A 26,072-nucleotide genomic window follows, 5' to 3' on the forward strand; every position below is an offset into this window, starting at 1 on the left:
TCTGACGTCAGCGCGTACAAGTGTAAACAGAGGCGAGCACGTGGAAGAAGTTTTTTACACCATCAACAACTGAATAGCTGCATAGCAACGACACGTATTTATTTATTTATTTATTTATTTATTACTGTAAAACACAAATAGGCATCTCTGTCATATTTCAGTCATATAGAATAATAGTGATATTTAAACCAACTAAGTCCTTCACAAGTTGGATCAATTGGGAGATAAAAATAAATCATTTTTAAGTGTCAGTGAGATCATACATAGAATCAGTTCATTACCTGCTGCCTCTCATGCCAAAGTTGGAGCAAGAGATGGAGCAGCACTTGTGCAGAATATCAATGGAAAAAGTTAAAAAAAGAAGAAGTCATATGTAAATCCAAAATGAAGAGAGGAAGAGATAAGAAAAAATACAGGTTACAGGAATACAGGGGAAAATGTATGGAAAGCAGCTTTCATAGCTCTACAAAATGTATCAGTTTATTTCATCATTGGTTGGTTTAATGGTCTCTATTTGTTATTTCTGTCTTGAGTGTTGGCAGTAACCTATCTCTGGACTGAAGGGAAATTAGTGGCTATGTAATCAGTCCAACATATTAACAGTATCCCTTGAAGCATTCCTTCATTGGTGGAAATACTAGAACCTGGAGGGAATATTCAGGGAGTTCATGCTGAGCTGGACTATCAGGTTTTATTCCTGCGCTTCTACTTACATCATCACCAGATTTTTTTTTAACAATGGAAGTAGGATTATAGTCAATTATTACCTAGCTGAAGGCATGCCAGTGGCAGAGGCATGTCACTGATACCTGCGACTCGTTTACTTCACGCCTGAGAGAATAGTATAACGTACACCATCCTATTCAATGCAGGGGAAATTAAATTCATCAAATCCATCCCATCTATAATATCAAGCTGATAGATAGCTAATGCTTATATGAGCTGGAGCAATAAATAGATACACTAATTGTACACGGCATGCCTCATTACCCCCATGGGAGTTTAACCATTATAGTGGGATATACAACCCACCCCCCCATGTTATTGTAATCAAAACCTGGGTTAAATCCTACTCTTGTTCACACGCTGTGTGCAAAGCCCTTAATTGGACAGCAATGAAACTATACACCCAACTATGTCAACCATTACACACACTCAGACACACATATAAAGAGAGAGAGAGAAAGAGTGAAGAGAAAGGTGTTCACATGAAAGACTGCCACCTGCTGGACCCAACCTTGATGACAGTGAACAGAAACACCAACTCGAGATCCATGTTCATATGTTACTTTACTGAAGGCTGTTTCTCAATAATCTCAGGACACATCCAGTGATCACACATCACTTGACTTATTGCAGTCATTTATGTTTTATTTGTTTTATTATCATTCATATTCATTTATTTATTTAACTCATGATTTTTTTTTATATTTCTAGGATGACAAATAGCTACGGCAAATATACATTACAGTATAGTATTATGGTGACTTACACTCTATATTAAACTCAACATTGTGGAAAAAGACAAAGTTTGCATTAATGTAATGGAGTATTAATAAGCCATCTTTGATTTTCATTTAATAAATTAAAATGTATTCACACACATACGTGTATAAATATTTATATGTGTACATATATTTTATTTTATATTGTATGTATTTATCTTTTGTAAAAATAAATAAATAAATAAAATGAATGAATAAAAGTAAGAAAAGTACTGTTGACTTCTGATGCCATTTGATGTTTGAGTGGTTAGAAGGGGGCTTGCCCACTAAAAAAAAGAACATGTGGCCTACTTATATATTAAATATGTGAAGTTGCATTCATTTCTGTGGATAATCAGTGATGTCATTCTGTATATGGCGTTTTTGTAAATAAAATAAAATAAATGAATGACTAAAAATAAGAATACAACAAAAGTACTATTGAATTCTCATAGGAATAAGCTCCTAGACTTTGGAATGACCTGCCTGAGGAGATCAGGGTTGCAATTAAATCACTTTTAAAAACCCACTTTAAAAAAAAAAAAAAAAAAAAAAGCTTTTCAGTGAATTAATTTATATTTTATGGCACTTAAGTTCGTTTTAATCTCTCTGTGTTTTATAATGTGTTATTTTTTTTTATTGTAAATCACTTTGTAACTGTGTTTGAAAAGTGCTATATAAATAAACTTTATTATTATTATTATCATATTATCAGCAGGAGGTCTGAAGTGGGGCACACAAGCCGGTATTCATTGGCTGACAAGACAAGCAAAGCTCAAAAGATGAGAAGCATGCGGAAAATGGGTGCAGCCTTCAAACACAAAAGACCCCTTGCTGATCAACAGCACCCCCATCTTCCTTTAAAAAGCTGCCCCCTCCCTCTCTCCAACCCCCCCTGTCTCTGGTCGAGGTGCATTGTGGGGAGGAAAGTCGTTGCCATTCGACCTCTGCGGGGCCTGCGCGGACGCAGCGAGAACCCTGAAATTCATTATGCGTTTAAAACCTTTATTTATTTCCGCATAACCTACATACTCTCACCGGGAGGGCCAAAGCGGAGAAAAAGAAACGACGACGGGTCCATCTCTTTCGGGAAAATACATCGTTTACAACTGCATTATCTTTTTGTCGGAGGGGGATACTGTTGAGAAAGTGAAGATTGTCATTTATATTAAGATAAAAATGTCCGGTGAGAGAAACCGCAGGTCGTTGGCTTTCCGAGGAGGTGGATTAGCTGGGTTAACGGGCTCCAGCGGAATCGGTGGGGGGAACTGTAACAGCTGGGAGGCCCCGGCCTGTCAAGACCGACATTTTAACGGGAACAGGCCGGATCAAGAAGAGGACAGGGATCTGGGGGCGAAAGGACCATCGCAGAAGAGAGTGGAGGGCGCTGGGTCTGTCAGCGACAGCACGGAGCCCGAGGCGGAGGAAGAAGAGGACCCGGAAGGTGGCAGCTCGGCAGCCGGCGACGATCGCGTCGGCTCGGTGGAAGCGGAGGACGGGTCCGGGGAGGGGAACAGAAGCTGGACAGCGGGGGACGGTCAGGAGTCGGGAAGCGGTGAGACGGGATCCAGGAAATCTGGGGTCGAGATGAGACCGCAGACGTTGCTTCAGAAACGCTCACTGTTCCACGCTTCGTGGCTGCAAGAGTTTCCATGGCTCAAATTCTGCCAGGAGACAGGACTCATGTCCTGTTCTTGGTGTCACAACATTGCCACTAAAAACAGCGACGAGCTTGTCAAAGGTAGTCGCAACTACAAACGGGCCTTGCTGCTGAGACATCACCTGTCTTCTGAGCACGGGAGAAACGACCCCACCAAACAGGTAACGTTAGCTCCGGTCCGTCACACTTTCGCTTCGTTACCTGCGTAGCTTTAAATACCTGTCACACATTCGCTATAACACAAGTCCATTATCTGTATTGTGTGTCACTTAAAACATTAGTTTCCACAATTTCTTAAACACAACGAAGGCAAAAATCGGCTCTAACCTAAGCTTCTTCACAATCTCTTCTCCGGGCTAATTAGCTAGCGCCAGCCTGCTAACCTGAGCTAACGACTAGCTTAGCAAACTAGCCGCTTGTAGCTTTACTGTCTAGCCGGAGGTAGTTGGCCGGTGACTGTAGTGGAAACCCCCCTGTCGAATCTAATGTCGATTAACTTCAGTTTCTGAAAAGCAAAACACACTGAACCACTTTTCAGTTTGCGTGACACGAATTTTCTGTGATTAAGTTAACGGCTAAAATGTGTCTGCCTGTCCATTAACCAGTCAAACTAATTACACGCACTAACCTGCCTGAGTATGACACCTGCTAGCTAAGTTACTGTCATACCGGTGTTTCCCAGAGTGGAGGTTGAATTGCATGTCAGATAATTATTAATGATTGTGAAGTGCCTAAAAAGTCATTAATAAATAATGGACATTGGTAGGGTTGTAGGTGACTTTTTTTTTTAGATGCTCAAACCCTTTTGTTGTATCAGCAGCTGTCTTGACTGCTAGCTTGATAGAGGTCACACAATGGCAAGGGCTCGACCCTAGCAGCCTTTGGGGAACCGCACCCCTACCCAACCCCCCGCCTCTTGGACTCTGAAGCAGCTCTGCTGGCTCGCAAGTCCCGGGTGACCTCTGGCGCATTTCTTCCTCCTCCACCTCCTCCTCCCTTTGGGGGAACTAAATTAGAGGCATTGTGCTAGATTGACCCCCCAAAATCCATAGATGGTGTCACTTGCAAGGCTGGACAAGAGGAGGAGAGTAAATTATGTTGCCTGGAGCCTGACAGCTTGCCTGGCCTACATGCAACCGTTTAAATGGGCTTGAATGAGTGAAATAGATTTCATCACCTCACCCTGTCATCAACATATTTCTGGATTAATGGGCCTTATTTATACCTTTGGGGCATATCTTATGATTAAGGGCCCATCCTGTATGCAGAAGACTGAAACAATATGTCAAAGTATTTGGAGATTACTCCTCTTTATTTAACTGGCATACAAAGACTATGTGGTTCACCTAAGCTTGAGATGGGTGTAAAGATATTGACAGTTTTTGGGGTCAGGGCAGTTCTATATTTGGTGAACCCTGTCTTTATCGATGTGCATGAAATGTTTTTATTGGTTCATTATTTTTATTGCAGTGTAGGCAACATTTCCACAGTACTCTTCCAGTGACCTCATAAAAACAGGGAGTGCATATTTGCCCAAACAGTCTGGTGTCAAAGGGCATTTTTCCAATCAAAGAAAAAAAAACCAACATACTGTTACTTACTGTTCCTTGTTCACTGTCACATCCTACCATGTCTTGACAATGGTCTGATGGTCTGAGCTGTCAATGGAATTAAGAGCGGGGTGCTATTTGACTCTAATTTGTCAGCGAAGAGGATTGTACTACTACATTTAGTTCCCTCCTTTGTACACGCAATCACTAATCAGAATGACTTAAAGTGATCCACTAACTTGAACACATCTCTAATTGGTAAGGAGAGCAGTAGGAGTGGATTAGGGGCTTGGTGTGGCTTTTCCCTAGCAACAAGGACCCCAGACACTGTACTGAGCACTGAGAGGTTATTCAGGCCATTTCCTCATGTAGGATAGAGAGATAAAATCCCCAGTGCTGCTTTATGGGAAATTATTTGGTTCTTTTTTTCCTTTTTAGATATTTTGATGTTATGTTTTGGTGTTCCCTCATTAAGATTTTTTTTTCCTTTTTGCGGTCCACCTCCTCTATAAAGATGTAATGTTCCTCACATATAAAGCACTTGTGAAAATCATGAGCAGTAGTGTATGTTAAGATAGGCTGCATTGTGAAGCAGTACATTAAAGGGGAATTATGGTGTTACGAGGCAATGTCTTGTTCTATTCACCCATTCCTGACGTTAGTCAGGCCTCTGCTGCATTCGTTAAAGCTAACTCGATTAGCCCTAGCACACCAGGGCAGCTGTGGTAAATGTGGGTCTCCTTGGAGAAGGGGGCCGTTGTCCTTAATTCTCTAGATGCGGTCTTGTGCTTAGATTGTTCCCTAGATTGTTCCCTATGCTCACTGGTAAAAGGTTAAAATGAGGCAAAAGTAGACAATTGGTTCTCTTAAATCTGATATGAGAGCACATATCTGAGATCTATACAGGTCAGTTGCATTCTCTAGTAACTGTTTTTTTCTCCTTATGTTGACAAAAGAGTAAAATTCTCTCAAACAGTCTTTCACTGTTTTTGTGCAGGAGATGAGTGTATGACGTGTGGCTATGAAACATGTTATTGGTTGTCATAGAGTAATCCCTTGTCATCACCACATATAGAGAATCTAGCCTACGACTGCATTTCCATATACATTATTACACACAGAGGTACACCGAGTAATTACTCCATAAATTTAGTTTCAATTTCAGTTCTCGCAACAGCCAACCCTTGTACACACTCTCTATCTCTCTCACCCACTCATGCACATTCTTGTCTTTCTCTTCTGCATTCATTGTCTGAATGCCCAAACAAATTGAATTCCTATTTCTAGTAGACACCTGCTCAACAAAGCCCAACAATATCTGATCTATGTTCAGCCCAGGTTGGGATAAAGATCACGTAGCCATGTGGGAGGATGCATTCACATTGACCCACTGAGTTATTCGATAGTCAAAAATGCAGAGAGACAGGAGACATGGGCAGAGAGAGAGGCATGACGTGCAAGAAAGGTCCACAGACGGAATCAAACGGATGTTGCGGTTATGTGGTATGCGTTCTAACCAGTAGGCTATCGAGGCACCCCTGTGTCTGTTTTAATGGGGTGTAAGATAAGATTACTTAGACGATCCCTGGGGGGGAAACTTCAGATATGGGGCAGTACAAGTCATTTTCACCCCCTCATTTTCGCTAAGACAAACAGCAAATACTTTACTAAGAGGGAGTCTCCCCAGAATGGAAAAGGGGGACCCACCCATTGCTGTCTGGTGCCTTCCAGATACAGTATATGAGATGTTTATTGGGGGGCACAGGTCAGGGGAATGGGGTGGGGTCGAGCCACAGAGGGAATTCTTCTTGTTGAATTCGTCAGTAACTCTGCCCCCCCCCTCTGCCTCTTCTGGCAGGGCATTGTTAGGAGGCCGGGAGACACTCAGTGCAGCCCTCCCACACCTTGGGCCAAACGTACACAGCGGTATTGTTCTAGCATCTGGGGACAGACGGGTTGGGTGAGGGGGGGATTGAGGGAACTATACAGTAGATGTAGGGAGTTAGGGAAGGAGCGGTAGTGATGGCCTCAGGGCTAGGCTGGTCATGGGACAGCATTGATGGTGAGTGGGGGGTAGACAAGTGAGGGGACGGAGGTGAACGTGTGTGCATAAAAGGTAAACAAAAACTGGCTCCAGTAGGTCATTATGTTGTATGGGGACAGCGCTATATCGCATGATCTGTTAGAGGTGTGTCATGTTTGTCATGGATCTGTCGGCCTTGGGGCTTTGTGGTTTGTTTGGGTTTGAGGTTTATATTTGTTGAAGGACTCTATTCTCCGAGTTGGGGCACATCTTGACTGTGCGGTCAGTGCTTCAATAAGACTGAATTTATGGACATCTTGGTTTGTTTAATCCACCTGTAAATCAGCTCTTATTGGCCATTGACTGTAGATTTTGAAGCATTCATGTTTGACCTAGATCAAAGGATTCTTCTTCCCCGGCGCCCTTTTGGATTCTCTTGCACTCTGTTCCTGCCTCTCATTCTTCCACCCCTACCAGCTCTGGCTCAAATAAAAAAAACTAGCCATGTCAAGACTGGGGGAGGTTGATATTGTCCCCACATTTTCTTTTGGCTCTGGCTTCCACAGCCTGAGTTCAGGCAGGTTTTGCCTACAGCATCTGCTGTGCAGGGTTGGTCTGCTGGTTCTCAAAGCTCCCAGCTGACACGTGGCACATCTGGAGAAAGGATGATGCTGCTGATGAGGCCAGTATGGAGCAACTTATCCAGTACCAGGCTGTCCTACCCTGATTCCAATATGTGCACACACACACACACACACACAGCTTATATCAGAACTGCCAGGCAAGTCTTACCTCTCTGGCCTATTGCCTTGCTATGTGTAATGGATAAAAGCTGTGGGGAATCATGGGGTTTGGGGGTGGGATAGATATTTAGTTGAAAACGATGATAAAAGGGATTTACAAATTCCCAGGTACTTAGGAGTCTGAGAATACTTGTTTATTTATGGCATTTCTAATATATTGGCTCTTTTTCTTTTCAACTCTCAACGACTTCTGACTATAAATGCGTGTTTGAAGGTATTTTTGTATGAGAATGCTAAATATAATCCATCTTCTGGTTTTGAAAGCTTGTTAGGTTTAAACTAATCAAATAGAAGAGAACTATAGTCAAAAACAAGGCAGAAAAAACGACGTGTTACCACTGACAGTCTATCTCTGAAGAAGGGTTGAGCCATGTCTACTGAATTGGCATATGACGATATCCACAGTGAAACGTCGCAATGGACAACGATGATGTTGTGTGTGTGTGTGTGTGTTTCTTTTATGCTTTATGTATGTATGTATGTATATTAGATATTAATTACTATTTGTATTTTTTGCACATTTTAGCCCATTTACAGCCCATCCTCACCTACTCATCCGGTCATTTCTTACTTTTCCTCCCTGTAGCCTATGCCTAAACTACCTCATTAAGCAGATCATTTGATTTAAAAAATATTTTAAATACTAGTCATAGTGATGTAACTGCAGAATATACCCGTGAATTTAAAAAAAATGCAGTCAGCCCAGTGGATGTGAGTGGATATTGATCAGTGATGGTGGCAAATCACCATGCATTATAGTGGCGACAAACCTGGTTGCTAAAAAATGTACCACTTTGTCCATCTGGCTTTTTTGTTTTGTAATTTCAGTGTCTGTGACTATTGTCAATCTCTGCTTGGTGTAGTTTACTGTATGGCATGCAGATTTGATCCAGGCTGGCCATAAAAAATTAGTGTGTCTGTGTGGGTGTGTGTGTGGCAGGGTGCGCCCCGGTGCTGGTGTGGAGGGCGGTAGCGGGAGGGGGGGTGGCTTTTAAATCACGATGTTACGATGGTAGAGGGCTCAGTGGTCGATGAATGTCAGATGGACCAACCCTACTCTGAAGCATATACAACTCTACTTGTTGTGTAGCACTCTAGCCCTTCACCGCACCACACCAATATATTCCACCACAGTACTCAACATTATGACCATGCCCCCTCCAAAAGGCTTTGATGTGTATATCACGGAATAATTTTTCTCCCTCTCCCCATCCTCTTCGTCTCACCCTCATGCACCCTGGTTCCTTTTCTGTGCTTGCAAGTGGGAACTGCTGTGTAATAAGAGAGTGATTGCAGAGCCCTTTCACAAAGGCCCACAGTGAGTGGACAATGAGCCTCGGGGAGAACGCGGGCTATTGTGAAGGCTAAAATGGGGTGACCCAACTCCTTCTCTCTCGTGTTCGTCTTTCGTCCCCCTCTGCTCCACATTTTCTCCTCCGCCCTTTTTCTCGAGGCTCAAGGTCTCGCTCTCTCAATCTCTGCCTCATGCTCTCACTAGTGTTCTTTGTGCTTGTCTTATCAGGCTTTTCTCTTTTATGCGCCAGCCATTTCTCATCTTCTTTTCACACTTATCTCTATCAGCCGTGTTTCTACTTTTTTTTTTTTCTCCTTCACGACTCTTACCCATTATATGCTGTCCTTTTATTATGCTGCCCTTCTCGTCCTTTTTTTACATTTTTTCTAGCCTGCAAAGCACATCCACTTTCCCCCTCTCCGTCTCTCCCTCATTCTGCCTCTCATTTTATTCTATCCCATCTCTCAACCTCCAGCTGTGGCAGAGGACGATAAGCCCCCCTATACTATCCTGTGTGCCCAGGCTGCCCTGGACAAGAGCTGCAGTGTGGAGGGAGTAGGGGTGGGGGTGGGGGCTGGGTGGGGACCTCAGAGAAATGGATTTAATCAGAATTACTTGAGCTGAAACCCCAGCTGTGTGTGTGTGTAGGCAGCTTGGTTTCTGTGTGTTTGTGCGTGTGTATATATACATGCATGTGTGCACGGAAGAGATGGTGGGTGGGGGCAAAAATGCAGGGCTCTAGCAACGTGAATTATTCTGGATTAGGACATCTGCTGTGCAATTCTAAAATGAGCCGGACATGTATGCTGCTGTGTGTGTTGTATATAAAAACTTTAATGCAGACCTCTACACATTCTGGGTGCATTTTTGCTTTTTGCTGCGCCGTGTATTTTGTCTGCGTGCTTGTATGCACTTAACTCATCCTTTGGGGGTTATATTTGATTGTATGTATTTTGGTAAGCATTTACATGCACGTGTGTGTGTGTGTGTGCGTGTGTGTGTGTGTGTGTGCGTGTGTGCGTGTGTGCGTGTGTGCGTGTGTGTGTGCGTGTGTGTGTGTGTGTACTCCCCTCTCTTCTGCTCCGTACCAGGCTGGCCCTTTGCCCCGTTAAGGGGGAGCAGGGGAGGGGGAGTAGGGCTGTTACAGGGTAGTTCTATGCTGTTGCCAGTTCCCCTCCCATCCCACAGTCAGGTTGTGTCCTGCTTTTGACACTTGTCAGCCCTCCTGCAGGTCTAATCATTGCCCTTTTTTGCATCTTTTAAATCTATTTTCCAATCTAGTTTTAGGTATGTCTGGGGGTTATATTAACCAAAGCTAAATTGGAAAGTTTATTCATTCATAATGTAAAAACAAGCATTTATCTTTGACTGGAGTTTTTCAAAAGCAAGACATTCTGTAGTCTTACTGTAAATTTGTTATTTAATTATGCTCCTGGCAAAATGATGAAACACATTCTTTATAGTTGCCTCAAAAGAAATAACACATGAAAGTAGTAATTCAGGAGAATCCTGATGGACAATAGTCTAAAATGTGTGCCATACTGTAACCTCAGAGTTTTAATCTATTAAAGAAATCTATTACATTTCTGTTTTTGTTGTTGTTGTTGTTAGTTCCTTTTTGCTTTTAACTTGGATAAGTGAACAAATGTAGGCCCAAAATTACACCATATTTTTCTTCAGTACAGCATAAAATAAAGATTACTGGATTAAATGTTCCAGTTTGTCTTAAATTTAAAGAGTAATAATCAGATCAGACCAGAGTTATTGAATGCAACAAGTTTGGGAATGATTTCTCTGTTGGTTGTTAGAAGATTTAAAATGTAGTAAATCATTGACTGAAATAGAAATAGGTAAGCCACCACAAGGGAACGTGTAGAGCAAATCAACAAATGGAATCGAGTGCTGCAGTATTTATTCTCAAAGGCTTCTCCTTGATCTACTGTGGCTTGGGTTGTACCTCATTTGTATCCCACCTCCACCATAACAGAAGCCTGTAAAACCTGTTTCACCCCTAGGGCAGGTGTGTCGGGAACCTCCAGGGTTTTTGTCTGTGTGTGTGTGTGTGTGTGTGCTTTTGTGTTTTGTAGAGACAGAGTTACAGGAAGGGAAAATATATTTGTGTATAAGTGCATTTGTGCTTGCTTTTGCAAATTACTGTGTGTGAATAAACACATTGTCTGCAATAATTTTTCTCTTTCTTCCTTTTAAAAGGAGATGGTGAGGCCCTCAGACAATGCCAGCCCCTCCACTAACTCCTCAGAGGAAGACTACCGCAACAAGCCCAACGAGAACTCTTACTGTTACCAGCTTCTCCAGGAGCTGGACAAGCAACGCAAAAGTGGCATCCTCTGTGACGTCAACATAGTCGTCTCAGGCCAGGTGTTCCGCGCACACAAGAACATCCTGGTGGCGGGCAGCCGCTACTTCAAAACCCTCTACTGTCTGACCAAGAACGAGGCCCAGGACCAGGCCACGGTCACGCACCTGGATGTCGCTGCAATCCAGGGCTTCTCAGTTATCCTCGACTTTCTCTACTCCGGGAATCTGCTGCTCACAAGCCAAAATGCCATTGAGGTGATGTCGGTTGCTAGTTACCTCCAGATGACAGAGGTTGTACAGTCGTGTAGGGCTTTTATAAAAGATGCCCTGAATATCAGCATCAAGCAGGAGGCTCCTGACTCTGTGGTGGTGGACTACAACAAGAGGCAGATGGTGGCCAAAGAGGGCCAGAGAGGGCTGGACCGGAAGCCGACCAACTTCTGGGCCACAAGCATCCTGTCAAAGCTGTCAATCAAGGCCAGCAACAACCAAGGAAAGGAAACAATGGAAGAAGACGAAGAAGGCGGCAGGGTAAAGGAGGAGACCAGCGATATAGAAGTGACAGTGGTCGGGGGTGAGGGCTGTGCCCTGGTAACTCCCGGAGCCTCTGGGAGCTGGGCCCACCACAACGACAACTCTTCTGATTCAGCAGAGACCAATGAAACCCGGGCGGCGAGTGGCCAGGCGCAGGTATTCGTCTGGAACGAGCCAGCCCCAGGTGGCACTGCAGCAGCACCAGCGGCAATAAAGCGAGAGGCACCGGATGCTGCAGCTGGAAGCGGCCGGAGGAAAAAACAAACCACCACACGGCGATTTGTCTACAACTTCCCACCAGAGCCTGAAGAGGGATTCGATGAGGGAATGTTCATCCAGCCATCAGCCTCCTACCCCAGAGAGGACTTCTCCTCCCTCTCCGAAAATGCTGGTATGACACACATTTGCACCTTTTGACACCTTTAACGTCACACACTCTTCACTCCCAGTCCTTTCCCCTATAATTATCCACTATATATAGAGACCTGAATGATGCTAGTCATGTTAAGTACATAAAGTTTAACAACATGGCCAGGGTCAAGGAAGAATATCATTAAAAGAGGTGGTCGTAGTATTTTTTTATCATAGCCAATCCTGCCAAACCTCTTTTTTGGCAAAGAGATGCTAAAAGAGATGTTATGAGGGGAAAGTAATGATCAAAATAATCCTCTAATCCTTTGTGTGGCCCCTTTGGCTAAAAAGTTGTAATTTAGCAATAAGAGTCCTTCTGATGTCCCTGATCAGCCATCTCTATAACTGTCAAGATCTCCATACTGCTTTCAACATACATTATAATTATGACTGCACACGTAAACCAGGGCTAATGCTAGTTGGAGACACAGTCACCAGTTATGTCAGGTAGTGTCATTAGCTGGCTTGATGCTTGTCTCCCTTTATGCTCCACCCGCCCCCATGACTAATAGTTTTAACTCTAAATCCCTGGTATTCACCTGAAATTACTGTCACGTTCAGTTTCTACCTGTTTCAACACTTAATTGAAGCTAAATGCTCACACAAACCCAGACAGAGTGGGTTTTTTTATGGCTGCATCATTTCATCAAATAGAATTATTCTAGATGTTGTTGTGTTTTAATCTTATTTGATATATTTGGAAATATGGTGTAATTACCAATATTTTAAATTACATTTTATAGGGTGAAGAATGCCTGTTCAAACACAGTGTACTGTAATGGTTAACTCACTAAAGGGTCAGAGTGGTTTAGAGGATAACCCTTTTAGGTCACATGGTTTAATATTTTCATCCTCTGCAGTCTTCCTCCCTGTAAAATTGTGCATGATTTTAATGTAATACTGTAAGACAGCGCTGTTGTTACTTTGGGGCTTCATTGTCTTGTTTGCATGAACAGTCTGTCACCATATTGTGACATACCTTATCATGCCACACCCATGATCACCTGACGTTATTTTATGCTCAGAGGTTAATCTTTGGCCAACCGCAGTGGGGAACCATTGGCACAATCATTAGTTATCACTATCAAATTATTGAGCACAGCAAAACCCACACCCAGAACAAGAAGTGTGGATTTTAAGCTTTTGATCAATATAACAGCAGGGATATTTGCTTATCAAGCTTTTAACCTGCCATGCATAGCCAACAAGTGACTCACTGCCAGTCATGATCTCCACTAATCACTCCAGAGCCGGGGGGCTTATGAAAGTTACGCCCACCTGGACTGCTGTGTCTCAACCACACACCTCTGCTGAGACTTGTTGTAAATAAAAGATGAGACGTTCTGTTACATCCATGTGTCCTATATAAGACCTCTGTTTCTATTTAATGATTCAGGTTGTTATTTTTATAGTATAAAAATATACTTTAATATTTAAAGATGTTTCAAAAGAGTTAAAAATCATTCATTCATAAAATCTATATATAATTTGTCCTGTCCTATGTTAGTTTGTAAATCTGCTACGTGCTGTGACTGACAGGAAACATCCTCTTGACCCTTTCTAAGTGGCTTTCACGCATTCAATCAATTGTTCAATCCTCTCCGTCTTGCTCGATAAACCTTTTTGCGCTCTTTCCATCGTCTTTCTTTCTATTTACCCTTTGATAACTCTCTCTCTCTGTGCCTTAATCTATCCACGGCTAGCTCCATCCGTCCATCCTATCCACATACAGTGTACCGCTCTTAGTAATCTCTTCTCTCCACTCCAGCCTTCTCCTTCTGTTGGCCCCATTAAGCATGGCACTCCATAATGATATCACATATTAAGTGGAGTGGTATGGACGGGGAGGGGGAGGGAGGGGATGTGTGAGGCACAGAGTGTGTGTAGAGAGAGAGAGAACTACATTTTGTATTTGAGAGAGAGAAGCCCTCCCTAATGCAGGATAATGAAGAAAGCAGGGGAAACATTTCTTCCCTCAGGCCTCCCTAAATGCGCTTGAATGCTCTTAGTGCCTCCAACTCCTCCTAGGGCTCTTTTTTAATGTGTGTGCGAAGTGATCCAGGGTGTTGTAATAGCTCACTTAAAGACTGAGTTTGTGTGCATTGGTGCTAACTCTCCAACCGTCCTCTCTTCATGTATCTTTGCTATTTAGCGCCATGTCTCTATTTAATGTGTACTACTTTTCCAAATAAAGATATGGCTAAGACTTGAAGTAGGCCGTTAGTCACAGTAAAAGGTTTCAAGGCAGCTGTTTACTCCTAGATTATAGTTGTGTTCAACAGTCCATTAACCTCAAACAGTAGAATTCATTCATGCAGTTTAATTATAGATTTGTGAATATTAAGTCTCTGAAAGGGCTTGAAATCATAAAAAATTTGTCTGTGTAGACAGGCTCGCCAAAAATAACCTTCTCAGTCTTTGCCGTAGTCAAGAACATTTAAAATGTCTCAAACTGACGGACTCCATATTGTTGAAACGTAACATGTGAGCGAGATGGTGTCCAGAGAATTCAAGGCAGAAATGTGCAACAAATTATTCTGATGCCGTTTGATGTTCGAGCGGGAAGAAGGTAGTATGCCCTTTTAGCCACTAAAAACGAACACGTGGCCTAGTTATATACTATATTAAACGTGTGATGTTGCGTTCATTTCTGTGAGTAGATCATAGCAGACATTCTGTATATAGTGTTTTTCAGTTCCTGCTGTAAGAAAAGTGTGTTTTTAAACAATTCTTCAGTTCCCGTTAAGGAAAGTGTTCCCATAGTACTTACTGAAGTGATACTGTGTTCGCGTGCATGTCTGTGTGTTTCTTATTCTCAGTACAGTTTAAAGTTTATACTAACTTCGGGACCCTTGATCAGCTTTTCATCAACAATTAACTCTGTCCATCTATTACAGCAAGGTGAGACAAACAGAGAGTTACATGTAAGTTTAAGGAGAGACCTGTAGTCACAAACATTAAGTGTCCATCATATTTATGGTTGCATATTTTTCCCCACTTTGTAGACGCTAACTAGCTTTGCTTTCAGTTGATACAAATAAAGTAGCTCACCTCAGCATCTTGTAAACCTTACAAAATCAGTGTTGTTGTAGATGAGCTAATGAATTCATCACATCTATGGTGTTGATTAAGTTATATAATTAATATTGTATAGGAATTATTAGGTATTTTTGTACATGTAATGGACTGCACAGAGTCCAGTTATATGTGTAGAATCGGAGCACTTGAAACCATATCAATGCCATTTTTCAGGCCACATCTTCTGGAATGTACTTGAAAAGATTGTCCGGAGCCGTTTATGGATAGAAAATGATTTGTCAAAGGTTTCAGTTTGCGACAGCATTTCCCACAGCGTCTCCCCGCTGTCTGGCACACTCCGGCTTGATTAGCCTTGTGTTGCACACAGTGCTCATTTGTTGTGACTCGCTCTGGATATGCGCGTCACATGATGTCTAAAATGTTAGTTATGCTTTCCTGAAATATTGCTTTACAAAGCAAAAACAAGAAAGTGTACAATTACTAATGTCTACTGGGGCTTTTTAGATTATTCTATAAATTTAATGCATGCACAGTCATGCAGAAAACTCCAGGAAAGGTCACCATCTTGCTCGTGGGCACATCCGCACCAAAAAAAACACATCTTTGCTTATGAGGCGGCTGCTCTGCAACTAGACGGCTTTCTTGTACCATTAGTTTGCTTTCATGTTTCTGTTTGAGCGTACGAACAGTCATCCACCCAATATTCACTGTCCCAGTTTCCTGCAGTGATGTCACTCGTCGGGCTTTCATTTAGCTTCAGTTTGATTTGTCTGGTCATGCTCCAAGGATGTAAACATAGTCATCCAAATGGTGGTGTTTTTGTTTTCTGTTGCATTGTTTATCATCCCTTTCAAGATGTGTGTTTGTTTTTCGTCCTTTTTTGTCTTTTCCCCCCCTATCTTTTAAGAGGATATTGAAGTAATTAAATGTTTAAGGTTGCAATTAACAATTATCTTTATTACCGATTTTATTGATTTTCCAATTGTTTCCTCCATTATTATAGTTTATATAATGTGAGAAAATGCTTGTCACAGTTTCCTGGAGTCCAAATTGATGTCTTATTTAGTCCAACCAATGATGCAGAACTCAAAGATATTTAATTTTTAACAGGAAAAAAGCTTCACACTTGAGAACCATCAAATGTGACCTTTTCTTAGATTGAAAGATGTTGTTACACCATAACACGTTCAACAAGATAAAATTTGAAAACAGCACTTTTTTCTTTTACCTCATTTTTAAATTTTAAATATTTATAACGCTTTGCCAAAAAAGAAAAAACAGTGACAAATACAGGCATGTAGAGGCAGCTGGTGTTGAAGGTAGACAGTTTACAGAGTCACAGGATGGCTAGTGTTGTGGAAAATAAGAACAGTTGAAAGTGAAGGATGCTTTCAAGGCTCTTAAGTGCTTTACCATCGCTGTCTGCTCTTACCACGCTGAGCCCACAGCCAACACTCGCAGCCAATAAATTCTTAGGTCTTCTCCAAACAAGACTGTTGGATTGTTTAAAGGGTGGGTGCTGCACACAGAGCAGGTGAAACGCATTTCCATACACACTAGCCTCTGTTAAAGCGTGCTCACAAACGCACACCGTCGCACTATAACCCCCCCCCCTCCCACCCCCCAATCCCTGAGAGGTGCAAAGCCGCCAGGGGCTGTCCCTTCTCTCCCTAATCCACTCTAATGCACTGGGGGCTGTCCTCACTATTCCAAATATTGACCCAGGGAGAATGGACACACACACAGACACACACACACACACACAGGGGCGTGTCTTTAATGGGCTCTAAGCGCTGATGCTGGAGGAACCGGACACGCACACACAGGTGCTCACACACAAGTGCTTACAAAAGCTGAGTGTAAGCCGAGCCAGTGTGTGGGCTTGACTTTGTCATTCTCTAATTAACCCCCTCCCCGCTGGAGTCCTGTTTGTTGCTCTGGCCTGGGGAACGCACTGCTTTACATATAGTAGGGGCCTCTTTGTGTGTGTGTGAGTGTGTGTGTGTGTGTGTGTGTGTGTGTGTGTGTGTGCGCGTGTGTGTGTGTGTTTGCCGATGTTGTTAACTGAAACTTCCATTGTTTCAGGTGGAGGCCAGTTAGTTATGTACACAAGGCGTTCTGAGGTGTGCACCCCCCAGGCTCTCAACCACCTCTCATCTCTCTTTCTTCCTCTTGCTTTTCTTGTCCCCTCCCCCTTTCCCAGAGCTGGCCAATCAGATCCAGTATAGCATCATCCAAGACTTACAGCAAGGGGAGTCCTGGGAGAATGGTAAGACGCCGCACTCTCTAGACTGCAACTAAAGATTAGGCTGCTTCAGTGAATCTTGACAACTTTTAGTGTGCATCTTTCAAAATTAGTGTGAGCAGTTCACTTAGTATGTCTCCTTTAATAAAAGAGCAGAAAAACATTTAATTTCTGATTGAGGACTTTTTCATACAAAATTATCTACATAATCCCCATGTCAGTCTATTTACAAAAATATGGAAATGGAAGCAGATTTTATTTAAAAAAGCCGAAAATCACAAATTTGCCTCAAATGAGTTGAGGTGAAGCCAGTGAGTCACATAAGTAGGTGACCATTTTCTACAGTACATTGTGGCGTTCTGTGTCCCAAATCTATAGGACACATTAACTCTAAGCTTGTTTTTAGTGGGCAGTGTGTTCAAAGTATCAAGATGAAGTATAAGTATCTCAAAAATGTCAGCATGCATATTGAAGTGTGCTGTTGGTGGACACCATTTTACAACATCGCATTACTTCAGTACATTTAAAACTTCATTGTGGATGGTGGTAAAACAGAAGTTTATTTGAAAAGCATTGATGGAAGTTTTGTATAACTTCCTGTTAGTGTACAGCTTTTGTAGTTAGCATACAAAAAAACATTTTATATGAAGAAAATTAGTAGAGTATGTAGTAGATACTGTGTACTATTTGTTTGTAGTACAGGATTGGGACACACTGTTGATGTACAGTATTGTGCATTTTCTCTCTCCCTATTAAATCAAGTCGTATTAAAACAGATACCAGTATTTAATAGCATTATCAGTTTGGATCATGCACAGGATTAAATGTAGATAATAAATAGATGGATGGCTAGTGCCACATGTGTTGTATATGTCTGCCGATCTGTACCACGTCATCTTGTGGGTCAGTGGACGCAAGAAACAAGGGCCACGACTAAATATTATTTTTATTATCAATTAATCTGTCGATTTATTTTCTCGATTAATTGATCAGTTGTTTGGTCTATAAAATGTCAGAAAATGTTGAAACATGTCGATCACTGTTTCCCAAAGACCAAGATGCAACCTTAAATGTCTTGTTGTGTCCCCACCAAGTCCATAACCCAAAGATATTCAGTTTACTTTCATAGAGGACTAAAGAAACCAGAAAATATTCACACTAGAGAAGGTTAAAAAATGACTCCAAATGATTTATCGAAAATAGTTGTCAATTAATTTAATAGTTGACAATTAATCAATTAATCAATTAATCGACTGATTGTTGCAGCTCTACAGGAGACCAATTTCTATTGACAGTTGACCAAAGTCAGATGTAGTTGAGAGCTCAGAGGAAAAGTAATGAGGAAGACATAGAAGAAGGGGCTCTACTGTGAATCAGCCATTCAGCTAAACATGCTACAAAATGTAATAATCCAATTTTTTGCAAAAAGGAAATGAGGTGCTTGTATTTTGTATAAAACTTGAGTTTGCACCTGTTAAGGTCTATATTTATTGCTGCTCTGTATGTGTGCGTAGGCGAAAATTTGATTTCATTCCAACCCTCTGAAACAAAATTAAAGATGACATATTATACTCCTTTTTAACAAGTTAATATAGGTCTCTGAGGTCCCCAAAACATGCCTTTGAAGTTTTTTTGCTGAAAATACCACTGCGATAATGCATTCTAGCACGCCTCTGTTTCAGTCCTGCTCTCGATGGGCTGTTTCTGTGTCTATGCAAATGAGCTGCTACTCCCCACTCCCAGCTCCATACCTGGGTGCGACTTTCCAGTGGTGATACAATGTGAGATTATATGACCATAAAAGGAGAGACCAAAGGCTGTTAACAGAATTCATATTCATACTGAAACTGCAACGGAGCTGCAGTAGCATCACAAATACTAGTATTACAGTAGTGCTAAGTGTTTCTGTGCTGTGGATCATAATGGATGTATTATTAACCTCGGCTTGACTCTACACACACTGCCACAGCAGGCCACTATAGCTTTATTGTCTGAGCAAGTTAGCTGCTGGATGCTAATCAAAGTTACACAACGTTCCCAAGCAAAGGAATTCCTGCAGTTTGACCATTTCTTTTTCACATGTGTTTCGTTACCTTCATGGCGTGTCTATCAAGTTCATTTACATAACGTTACCGCAGCAACACACACATATCAGCAAGGATCACAGAGCAGAAGAGGTTAACATGTAACAACAAAGCTAGCTGAATTAGCGCCGCTGCAGTTCAAAGTTCCACAAAAAGCAACATAAAAAACCAGTTACCACCATCCAACCTGATACTGTCGTTATTTAGTTGGCTTCAAATGAGACTTAACGTTCACACAATTTATCTTGACTGTCCCTCAATATTACAACAAAAGTCCAACATCGCTAGCAATATTACCCGTGCAACATGCTAATGCCAAATTCAACAGGCTTACCTGCTGAATAAACAGTAAAACAGCATAAAACATGGCAAAACGTACAGCTTCCATGTTTGAGGTTGAGTCACGGACAGATGGTATCAATCCATCACACATGCATACATCAGTTTTCCAGTCGTTGTGGGGATACTTCCATCAAAAATAAAGTGAATCCAACTGATCTTCACTTCCTCAGGTGATGGGAGGACATAAAAACTGTTTTGTTGGTTTTTGCAGCCAACAACAGAACTTTGATTCAGTTTAAAATTTAACTCAGTAGATTTTCAGTGGGCGGGGACCGTCTGCCTGCTGAAGGGCTTGAGGGGGAGGTCTATGTTCAACAGATCCCTTTATGATGTCATAAAGGGAGCCAAATTCAGTTGTTTTTGCATACACATTTACTGAAAGATGGAGCAGGAGAAAAAAGGGAGAGGATGGTCTTTTCTCATAGTTTGGGGGTCTCTAGACACACAAGGGACACACATTTATGTTGAAAAGACATGAAAAAGTGCGTTTTGCATGTTTTTGCCTGTTGCACTTCCACAAAGCGTGTCTCCGCTGTATACAACACACCCACGCGCACACACAGGGAACACACAGGTGACCTGCTTCTCATCAACACTCTCCCCTCTTCCCTCCTCCCCCTAGCAACCTGCCCTGACAACGCCTCTGTTGTGTGCTCCCTGGCTCAAACAAAAGGCCCAGGCCCTGTTACCCCACTCTCTCTCTCTCTCTCTCTCTCTCTGTCTCTCTCTCTCTCTCTCTCTCAGCGGTGAAGACTATCATACTGTTTGGAGCCTTTTCAAAATCAATAGATTTCACATTTACTTTTAAGCCCAGCTGTCCGCTGTAGCTCGTTAGCGTAAACATCCGAGATGGTGAATGAAGAACTCAGTGGTGTGAGGACATCTTGAGTTCTCCCTTCTATAGACTGAAATAAAAACATGTTGGTACCATAAGCTCTGTTCGTTAAGTAGCCAGGCATGAAGGAAATGCATAATGGTTATGTAAGCCCATGTTGTTTAGTTATTTAGTTTTGCAGGATATTTCTTTACATTTACAATCTGTGTTGCTGTTTAGCTGTAGTTGTTTTCGTGCAACGTAACCCGGTTATATTTTTTGGACATCTTCATCAGTTGAATAGCAGTAGGAGGCTTTTCAGTTGCAATGACATAAATGATTTCTTTTTTTTTTTTTTTTCACACCAAACTGCAATATTTTGGCCATCCATGTTGATGCCTTTCATTTTCTGCTAATATGAATCAGTATCCCTTTTTAACATTGCCATGGTGAGACCTCCCAACATCATTAAGTTGAGCTGCAGTTACTTAGCAACAGTCACAGAGCTGGATTGTGAAGTTAACATGGCCGCCGCTGTAATCTGTTGCATTTCTGCAGTTTAATAAACTTCAATAGCAATTGCTGATGTATGGCAAAAAGCTCCTAAATCAGTTTGTGGTTTATTTTCTCTTTCTAATGGCCACCGCATCCTAACTCAGTTATTTGATAAACAGGATATTGGTTCCTGACACACCCCTCTCTCATCAGAGGATTTATAGATGCAAATGTAGCTGTTATCATTATTGTCTTGTTCCATCTCAAGTTTGTGTAAGTAACTTCCGGTCCAATAAAACTGAAATTCTTCTTTAAGTTAAATAAAAAAACACATCTTGCATCAAAACAAGTTGCTGCCACATCTGCTCTGTTGTTTCTTGCTGACCTTTCTCTTCCTGTTTGTGTTTTTCTCCCTTGTCTCTACCCAGGCGAGTCTTCACACCTAGCCCTCAATAAGCTCAAGTGCCCCCACTGTAACTACATCGCCAAGCACCGGCGCACGCTCAAGAGGCACCTGATCATCCACTCAGGCGTGCGCTCCTTCAGCTGCGACATCTGTGGCAAGCTGTTCACCCGCCGTGAGCACGTAAAGAGACATTCCCTGGTGAGTTCCCACATGCACACATACATCATCCTCTTCTCCTCCTCCTCTCGTACCACCATGTGATGCACTTCCCCTTTTGGCTGCCAAACACTACAGTGTTTTGGCCATCTTTGCGCTCCGCCTCATGGTTTGTGTCTGGCAGATTTTATCTCAAGAAAGAAAGTTGAACAAGAAGTCTGTGTGTGATATCTATCTTCTAACGTAGGGAGGATCTCACAATGTGGTACAAAACATTTGTGATTCGGATTTGTGAGACTGTCTCATAATATACAATACTTGTGTTTAAAAAATCAGGACTCTATATCATAGTACTGACAGCAGGCATTGTCCTGTTAAATACTAATGTAATCTGAATGGTTTTACTGAGCTAAACTGATGAACTGAACGGTCAGACTGTTGGATAAAAAGCTTTTTCTTTTATACTCAAGCCCATGTGGGAAAAAAGCTAAAAATGCAACTCTGATTTCTCGCTTCTTACATTATGTAATAATTGAGAAAGTGTCTGTTAATGTTTAAAGGAATTGTTTGTCTTTTTGGGAAATCTGCTTAATCAGTTTCTTGCCAAGAGTTAAATAAGAAGATTGAGACCACTCTCGTGTCTTTACTGTTAATATGAAGTGACAGCTAGCAGCTGGTTAGCTTAGCTCAGCACACAGACCAGAAACAGGGAGATGATCATATTTACAGTAAAGACATGAGAGTGGTATCAATCCTCTCATTTAACTCTCAGTATGAAAGTAAACACGCGGATTTCCCAAAATGTTGAAATATTCCTTAAATTGCCAGCGAGCAGTGAGCCCAAACTTCAAACGACAACTAACCTAACTCCACCCCATCTCCTCGACCCTCTCCTCCTCTCCCAAATCCCTCTCACAGGTGCACAAGAAGGACAAAAAGTACAAGTGCATGGTGTGCAAAAAGATCTTCATGCTCGCAGCCAGCGTCGGAATCCGCCACGGCTCGCGGCGCTACGGCGTGTGCGCAGACTGTGCCGACTCACACCAGGCCACTCAGGAGGGCCTGGAGGCCATGGAGGGCATGGAGTTTCCTCGCGACGAAGACTTCGAAGGGGAGGAGGGGGAGGACCTGGAGGGGGAGGAGCCTACTGACAACGACCAATCAAATTGGGGTGAGGGCAACGCTGGTGCTGCCCTGGAAGAGAGAGACTAGATTTTAACAAGCTTGAGAAACAAAATAAAATAAGTTGATGTTTAATATATTATGTACACAAAAACTAGCTGGTAAACAATCAACTCCAAAGTGCTATCAAACCTTGAGGTTACTTAATTGTGCAAGTATATGACAAAGAGATGGATTTAAAAAAAGAGCTTTGGTAGAGTGGGAACTCCAAGATGTACAGATTTTATTATTGTTAAAATGTGTCCAACGCTGGGCCCAGCGCCCACTAGAGAAAGATTCTAACGACGAATAATATGATAAATCAGGTTTTTTGGTGATGTATTTTTATTTCCTGTTATTTGGGGGAGAGTTGGGCAGGGTGATGATGTAGTTTTTGAGTTGGGGTAGGCCAATCATCTAAAAAAAAAAGAAATGTTAATTATTTAATTTATGAAAAGAGGTTATTATGGTCTTATCAAATGCTATAATTTTTATTTCTGTTTTTGTCGGTAAGCAGAGGCGCAGTGACGGCTGTCGCCTTCTGCTTAATCTGAAAGTATATTGCTTGGTGCTTGTAGAAGTACACGGAAGAAGAGCATTATTGCAGACAAGAAGGTTTTTAACTTTCTCTGTAGAATCTTGTTTAGATGCGCTAAATATTATATTATTCTTTTCTTTTTTTTTTTTTCTTTCCCTGCACAAATCTTGGAACCAAAAAATCTGTTTTGTGACTCTAATGTATTGCAGCCATATTTATGATTAATTTAAGAGGGCTGTGATATTGTGCCAAACAGACCGCACACCAAGATTTAGCAGGAAACAAAAACTACTGAATACGCTTCAAAAATTAAATTAAAAAAAAGACAACGTGAGGTTTTTCGTTAAGCGGGGGAAAAAAAGATGAATAAAAAAAAAAGCGAAAGTACAAGGGGAAATGTTATTGCTAGCTTTATACAAATCACAGCGTCACAGTAACACTTTATTGTTATTAAACAAAAGCATTTGACTTTCACTTAAAGCTTGAATTTTGCCAAATGATGAAACGTTTGGTGCTGTAATGCTTGTCGCAGAATACTGGACCTACAGGCTATATATGATGTTTATAATCATAAAGCTTAAACTGACTCAGTTATACATATGTAATCAGCTTAAACTATAGAACACTGTTGTGCTACGGCGACTATCAGGTATGCTTTGCCATTGTTTTTAAGCTTTTATTTTATTTAATGCACACACATACACACACACACACACACATACCATTTTGTAGAACTACCGGCAGTACTTGTAATTGACGTTATGAGGACCTAAGTGGACATCAATACCTGTATACGTTTGTTTATATTTGGTACTGAGTTATATAGTAAATACAGTATATATATTTTGAATCACTTGAACGTTGGCTGTGAGGGGAAGAAAGTGTGCAGAAAAATCATGATGTGTGATGTTTAAAGTCTGAAAGAACTCCATTTTTCATGTGTAAAAGGTATACAAAATGTCATCGGATTAATTTGATGTAAGTTTTTGTTGTTATTATTATTTTTTTTTTTTTTAGGTCTGCCAGGTAGGAAAACACTTTGTTCCACAAAAAGTGAAGCTCTATGGCGCCTCATAGACATGCACTTACTTTTGCGTTCATGAAAATAATTTCGTTTTATGTTTCTTTGCTTCCCCAAAAGCGGGTCTGAATGGAACTATAAAAAAAAAAACAACTGTTGTGTCTTTCTTCCAATGCGCAACTTTTTTTATTAGACATTTTGTTTTGTTATTTAATATTATATATATTGACTCCAAAATGCAATCACGACTGTTAATTTCTATTTGTCCAACCAAAATTGTTGTTTTTAATTATTGTTGAAATATAATGTATGAGAAAAGCCAGGTGAAAACTTGCTTAGTGTAGAAAATCCTTGCTCGTGTCTGTAATTGTTGAGATTTTTAAATGTTTTATGCTACAGAATCATTCACTTTACCCTTGATACAAACTTTGTTTAATTTTTGTCCTTTCCACAGATGTTTCCTTTCTCCTTTTTATTTCATTAAGCACATATTTTCTAAAGAAACACGGATTGTTTGCGGGTTAAAACCTTGGAACAGCAGTATCTGTTCATATGCAGTGGAATATACAGTATGTACTGAAGTGCTAATGATACAGAAGATGTATAACTTCCCTTTACTCTCAGTGGAAGAAGATATATTTTAAGTCGTAGAGATCTTCATCCTCTTTGTGTCACTTTTACCTTCAAATCACTGTGGGATGGGTTATATTATGGATATATATATATATGTTGAGAATATACAAGATAAAATATATATATATGAAGAAAATATTATTTAACTAATGGATTTACTTAATGAAACACATTGACAGTCAGCTCTACAAACCTCCTGGGCGTGGTGGTTTATTTCCGTGAACGTTAACCTTCCACTTTCTCTCTCTGTTCACGCTGTGTGCTTGTTCATCACACCATCCTGTTGTCTTGTTTGTTCTTTTGATACTATTTACCATCCTACTGATTTTACTGTAATGAATGAAACTCAAAACTATGATGTATCATTTTGGATTTTATGCTGTATTTGTTATATGGACACAAACATTAAAAAAAAAAAAACTAAAAAAAAAAAAACACACAAAAACAAAGCAAAAACACTACAGATGTAAAGCAGAGGTTTTTTTTCCCCAGCTGTATTTTTTTACGCTGTTGCAAAAGGTTGTATTTTTCAATTTCTCTCGAACTTTAACAGTGATGCAAAACTAGGGCCGCGCCTCAGTGCTCTCCGAACACAAAGCAAATTCAGGTTACTCTTTTTACGTTTTTATCGAAGGTTTTCAAAGATGGAACTACATTCTCCTTTTTTCTGTCTGAATTGTACTACTGTTCCTCTCTATACTACATTTTAAGAATAAAACTTTGATATTGCTTTAAACGTCTTGTCCTCTTAATGTTCATCATTTCTGTTTGAGAAAATGGGAAAAAAAATTCTGCAACAACAAACATTTTCTTTTCAGAGACGATGCAAATCAGACCATGAACTACTTTCTGATTAGGTTTACCAATTTATGTCTTCTATAATTGTGTGTGGTTCTCGAATCTAAAATTTCTTGTTGCTTTCATCAATATCTTCAGTTGTCAAGTGATGCATTGAGTCAGTCTTGGTGGTTAGAATGAATTACTGTTTCCAGTTGAACTGTATTACATTCAGATGTGTTTATGGACATGCTTATTGTGTAAATCCTCACTCTCAACAAAT

The 26,072-nt window shown here is 41.1% G+C and overlaps 1 protein-coding gene across 2 annotated transcripts; it reads left to right on the forward strand.

The window, feature by feature from the left end:
* Positions 1–2,389: 2,389 nt before the first annotated feature.
* Positions 2,390–25,748, forward strand: zbtb10 (zinc finger and BTB domain containing 10). 2 transcript variants are annotated; one of them, XM_042435746.1, is made up of 5 exons: positions 2,390–3,305; positions 11,026–12,058; positions 17,321–17,386; positions 21,526–21,701; positions 22,578–25,748. In XM_042435746.1, the coding sequence occupies exons 1-5, from the start codon at positions 2,664–2,666 to the stop codon at positions 22,869–22,871; spliced, it is 2,211 nt and encodes a 736-aa protein (XP_042291680.1). In that variant the 5' UTR covers positions 2,390–2,663; the 3' UTR covers positions 22,872–25,748. The 2 variants fall into 2 exon arrangements, with proteins under 2 accessions (XP_042291680.1, XP_042291681.1); XM_042435747.1 differs by lacking the exon at positions 17,321–17,386.
* Positions 25,749–26,072: the final 324 nt, after the last annotated feature.

The sequence above is a fragment of the Thunnus maccoyii genome, chromosome 15 (assembly GCF_910596095.1).
Source record: "Thunnus maccoyii chromosome 15, fThuMac1.1, whole genome shotgun sequence".
In the NCBI taxonomy this organism is placed as follows: domain Eukaryota; kingdom Metazoa; phylum Chordata; class Actinopteri; order Scombriformes; family Scombridae; genus Thunnus; species Thunnus maccoyii.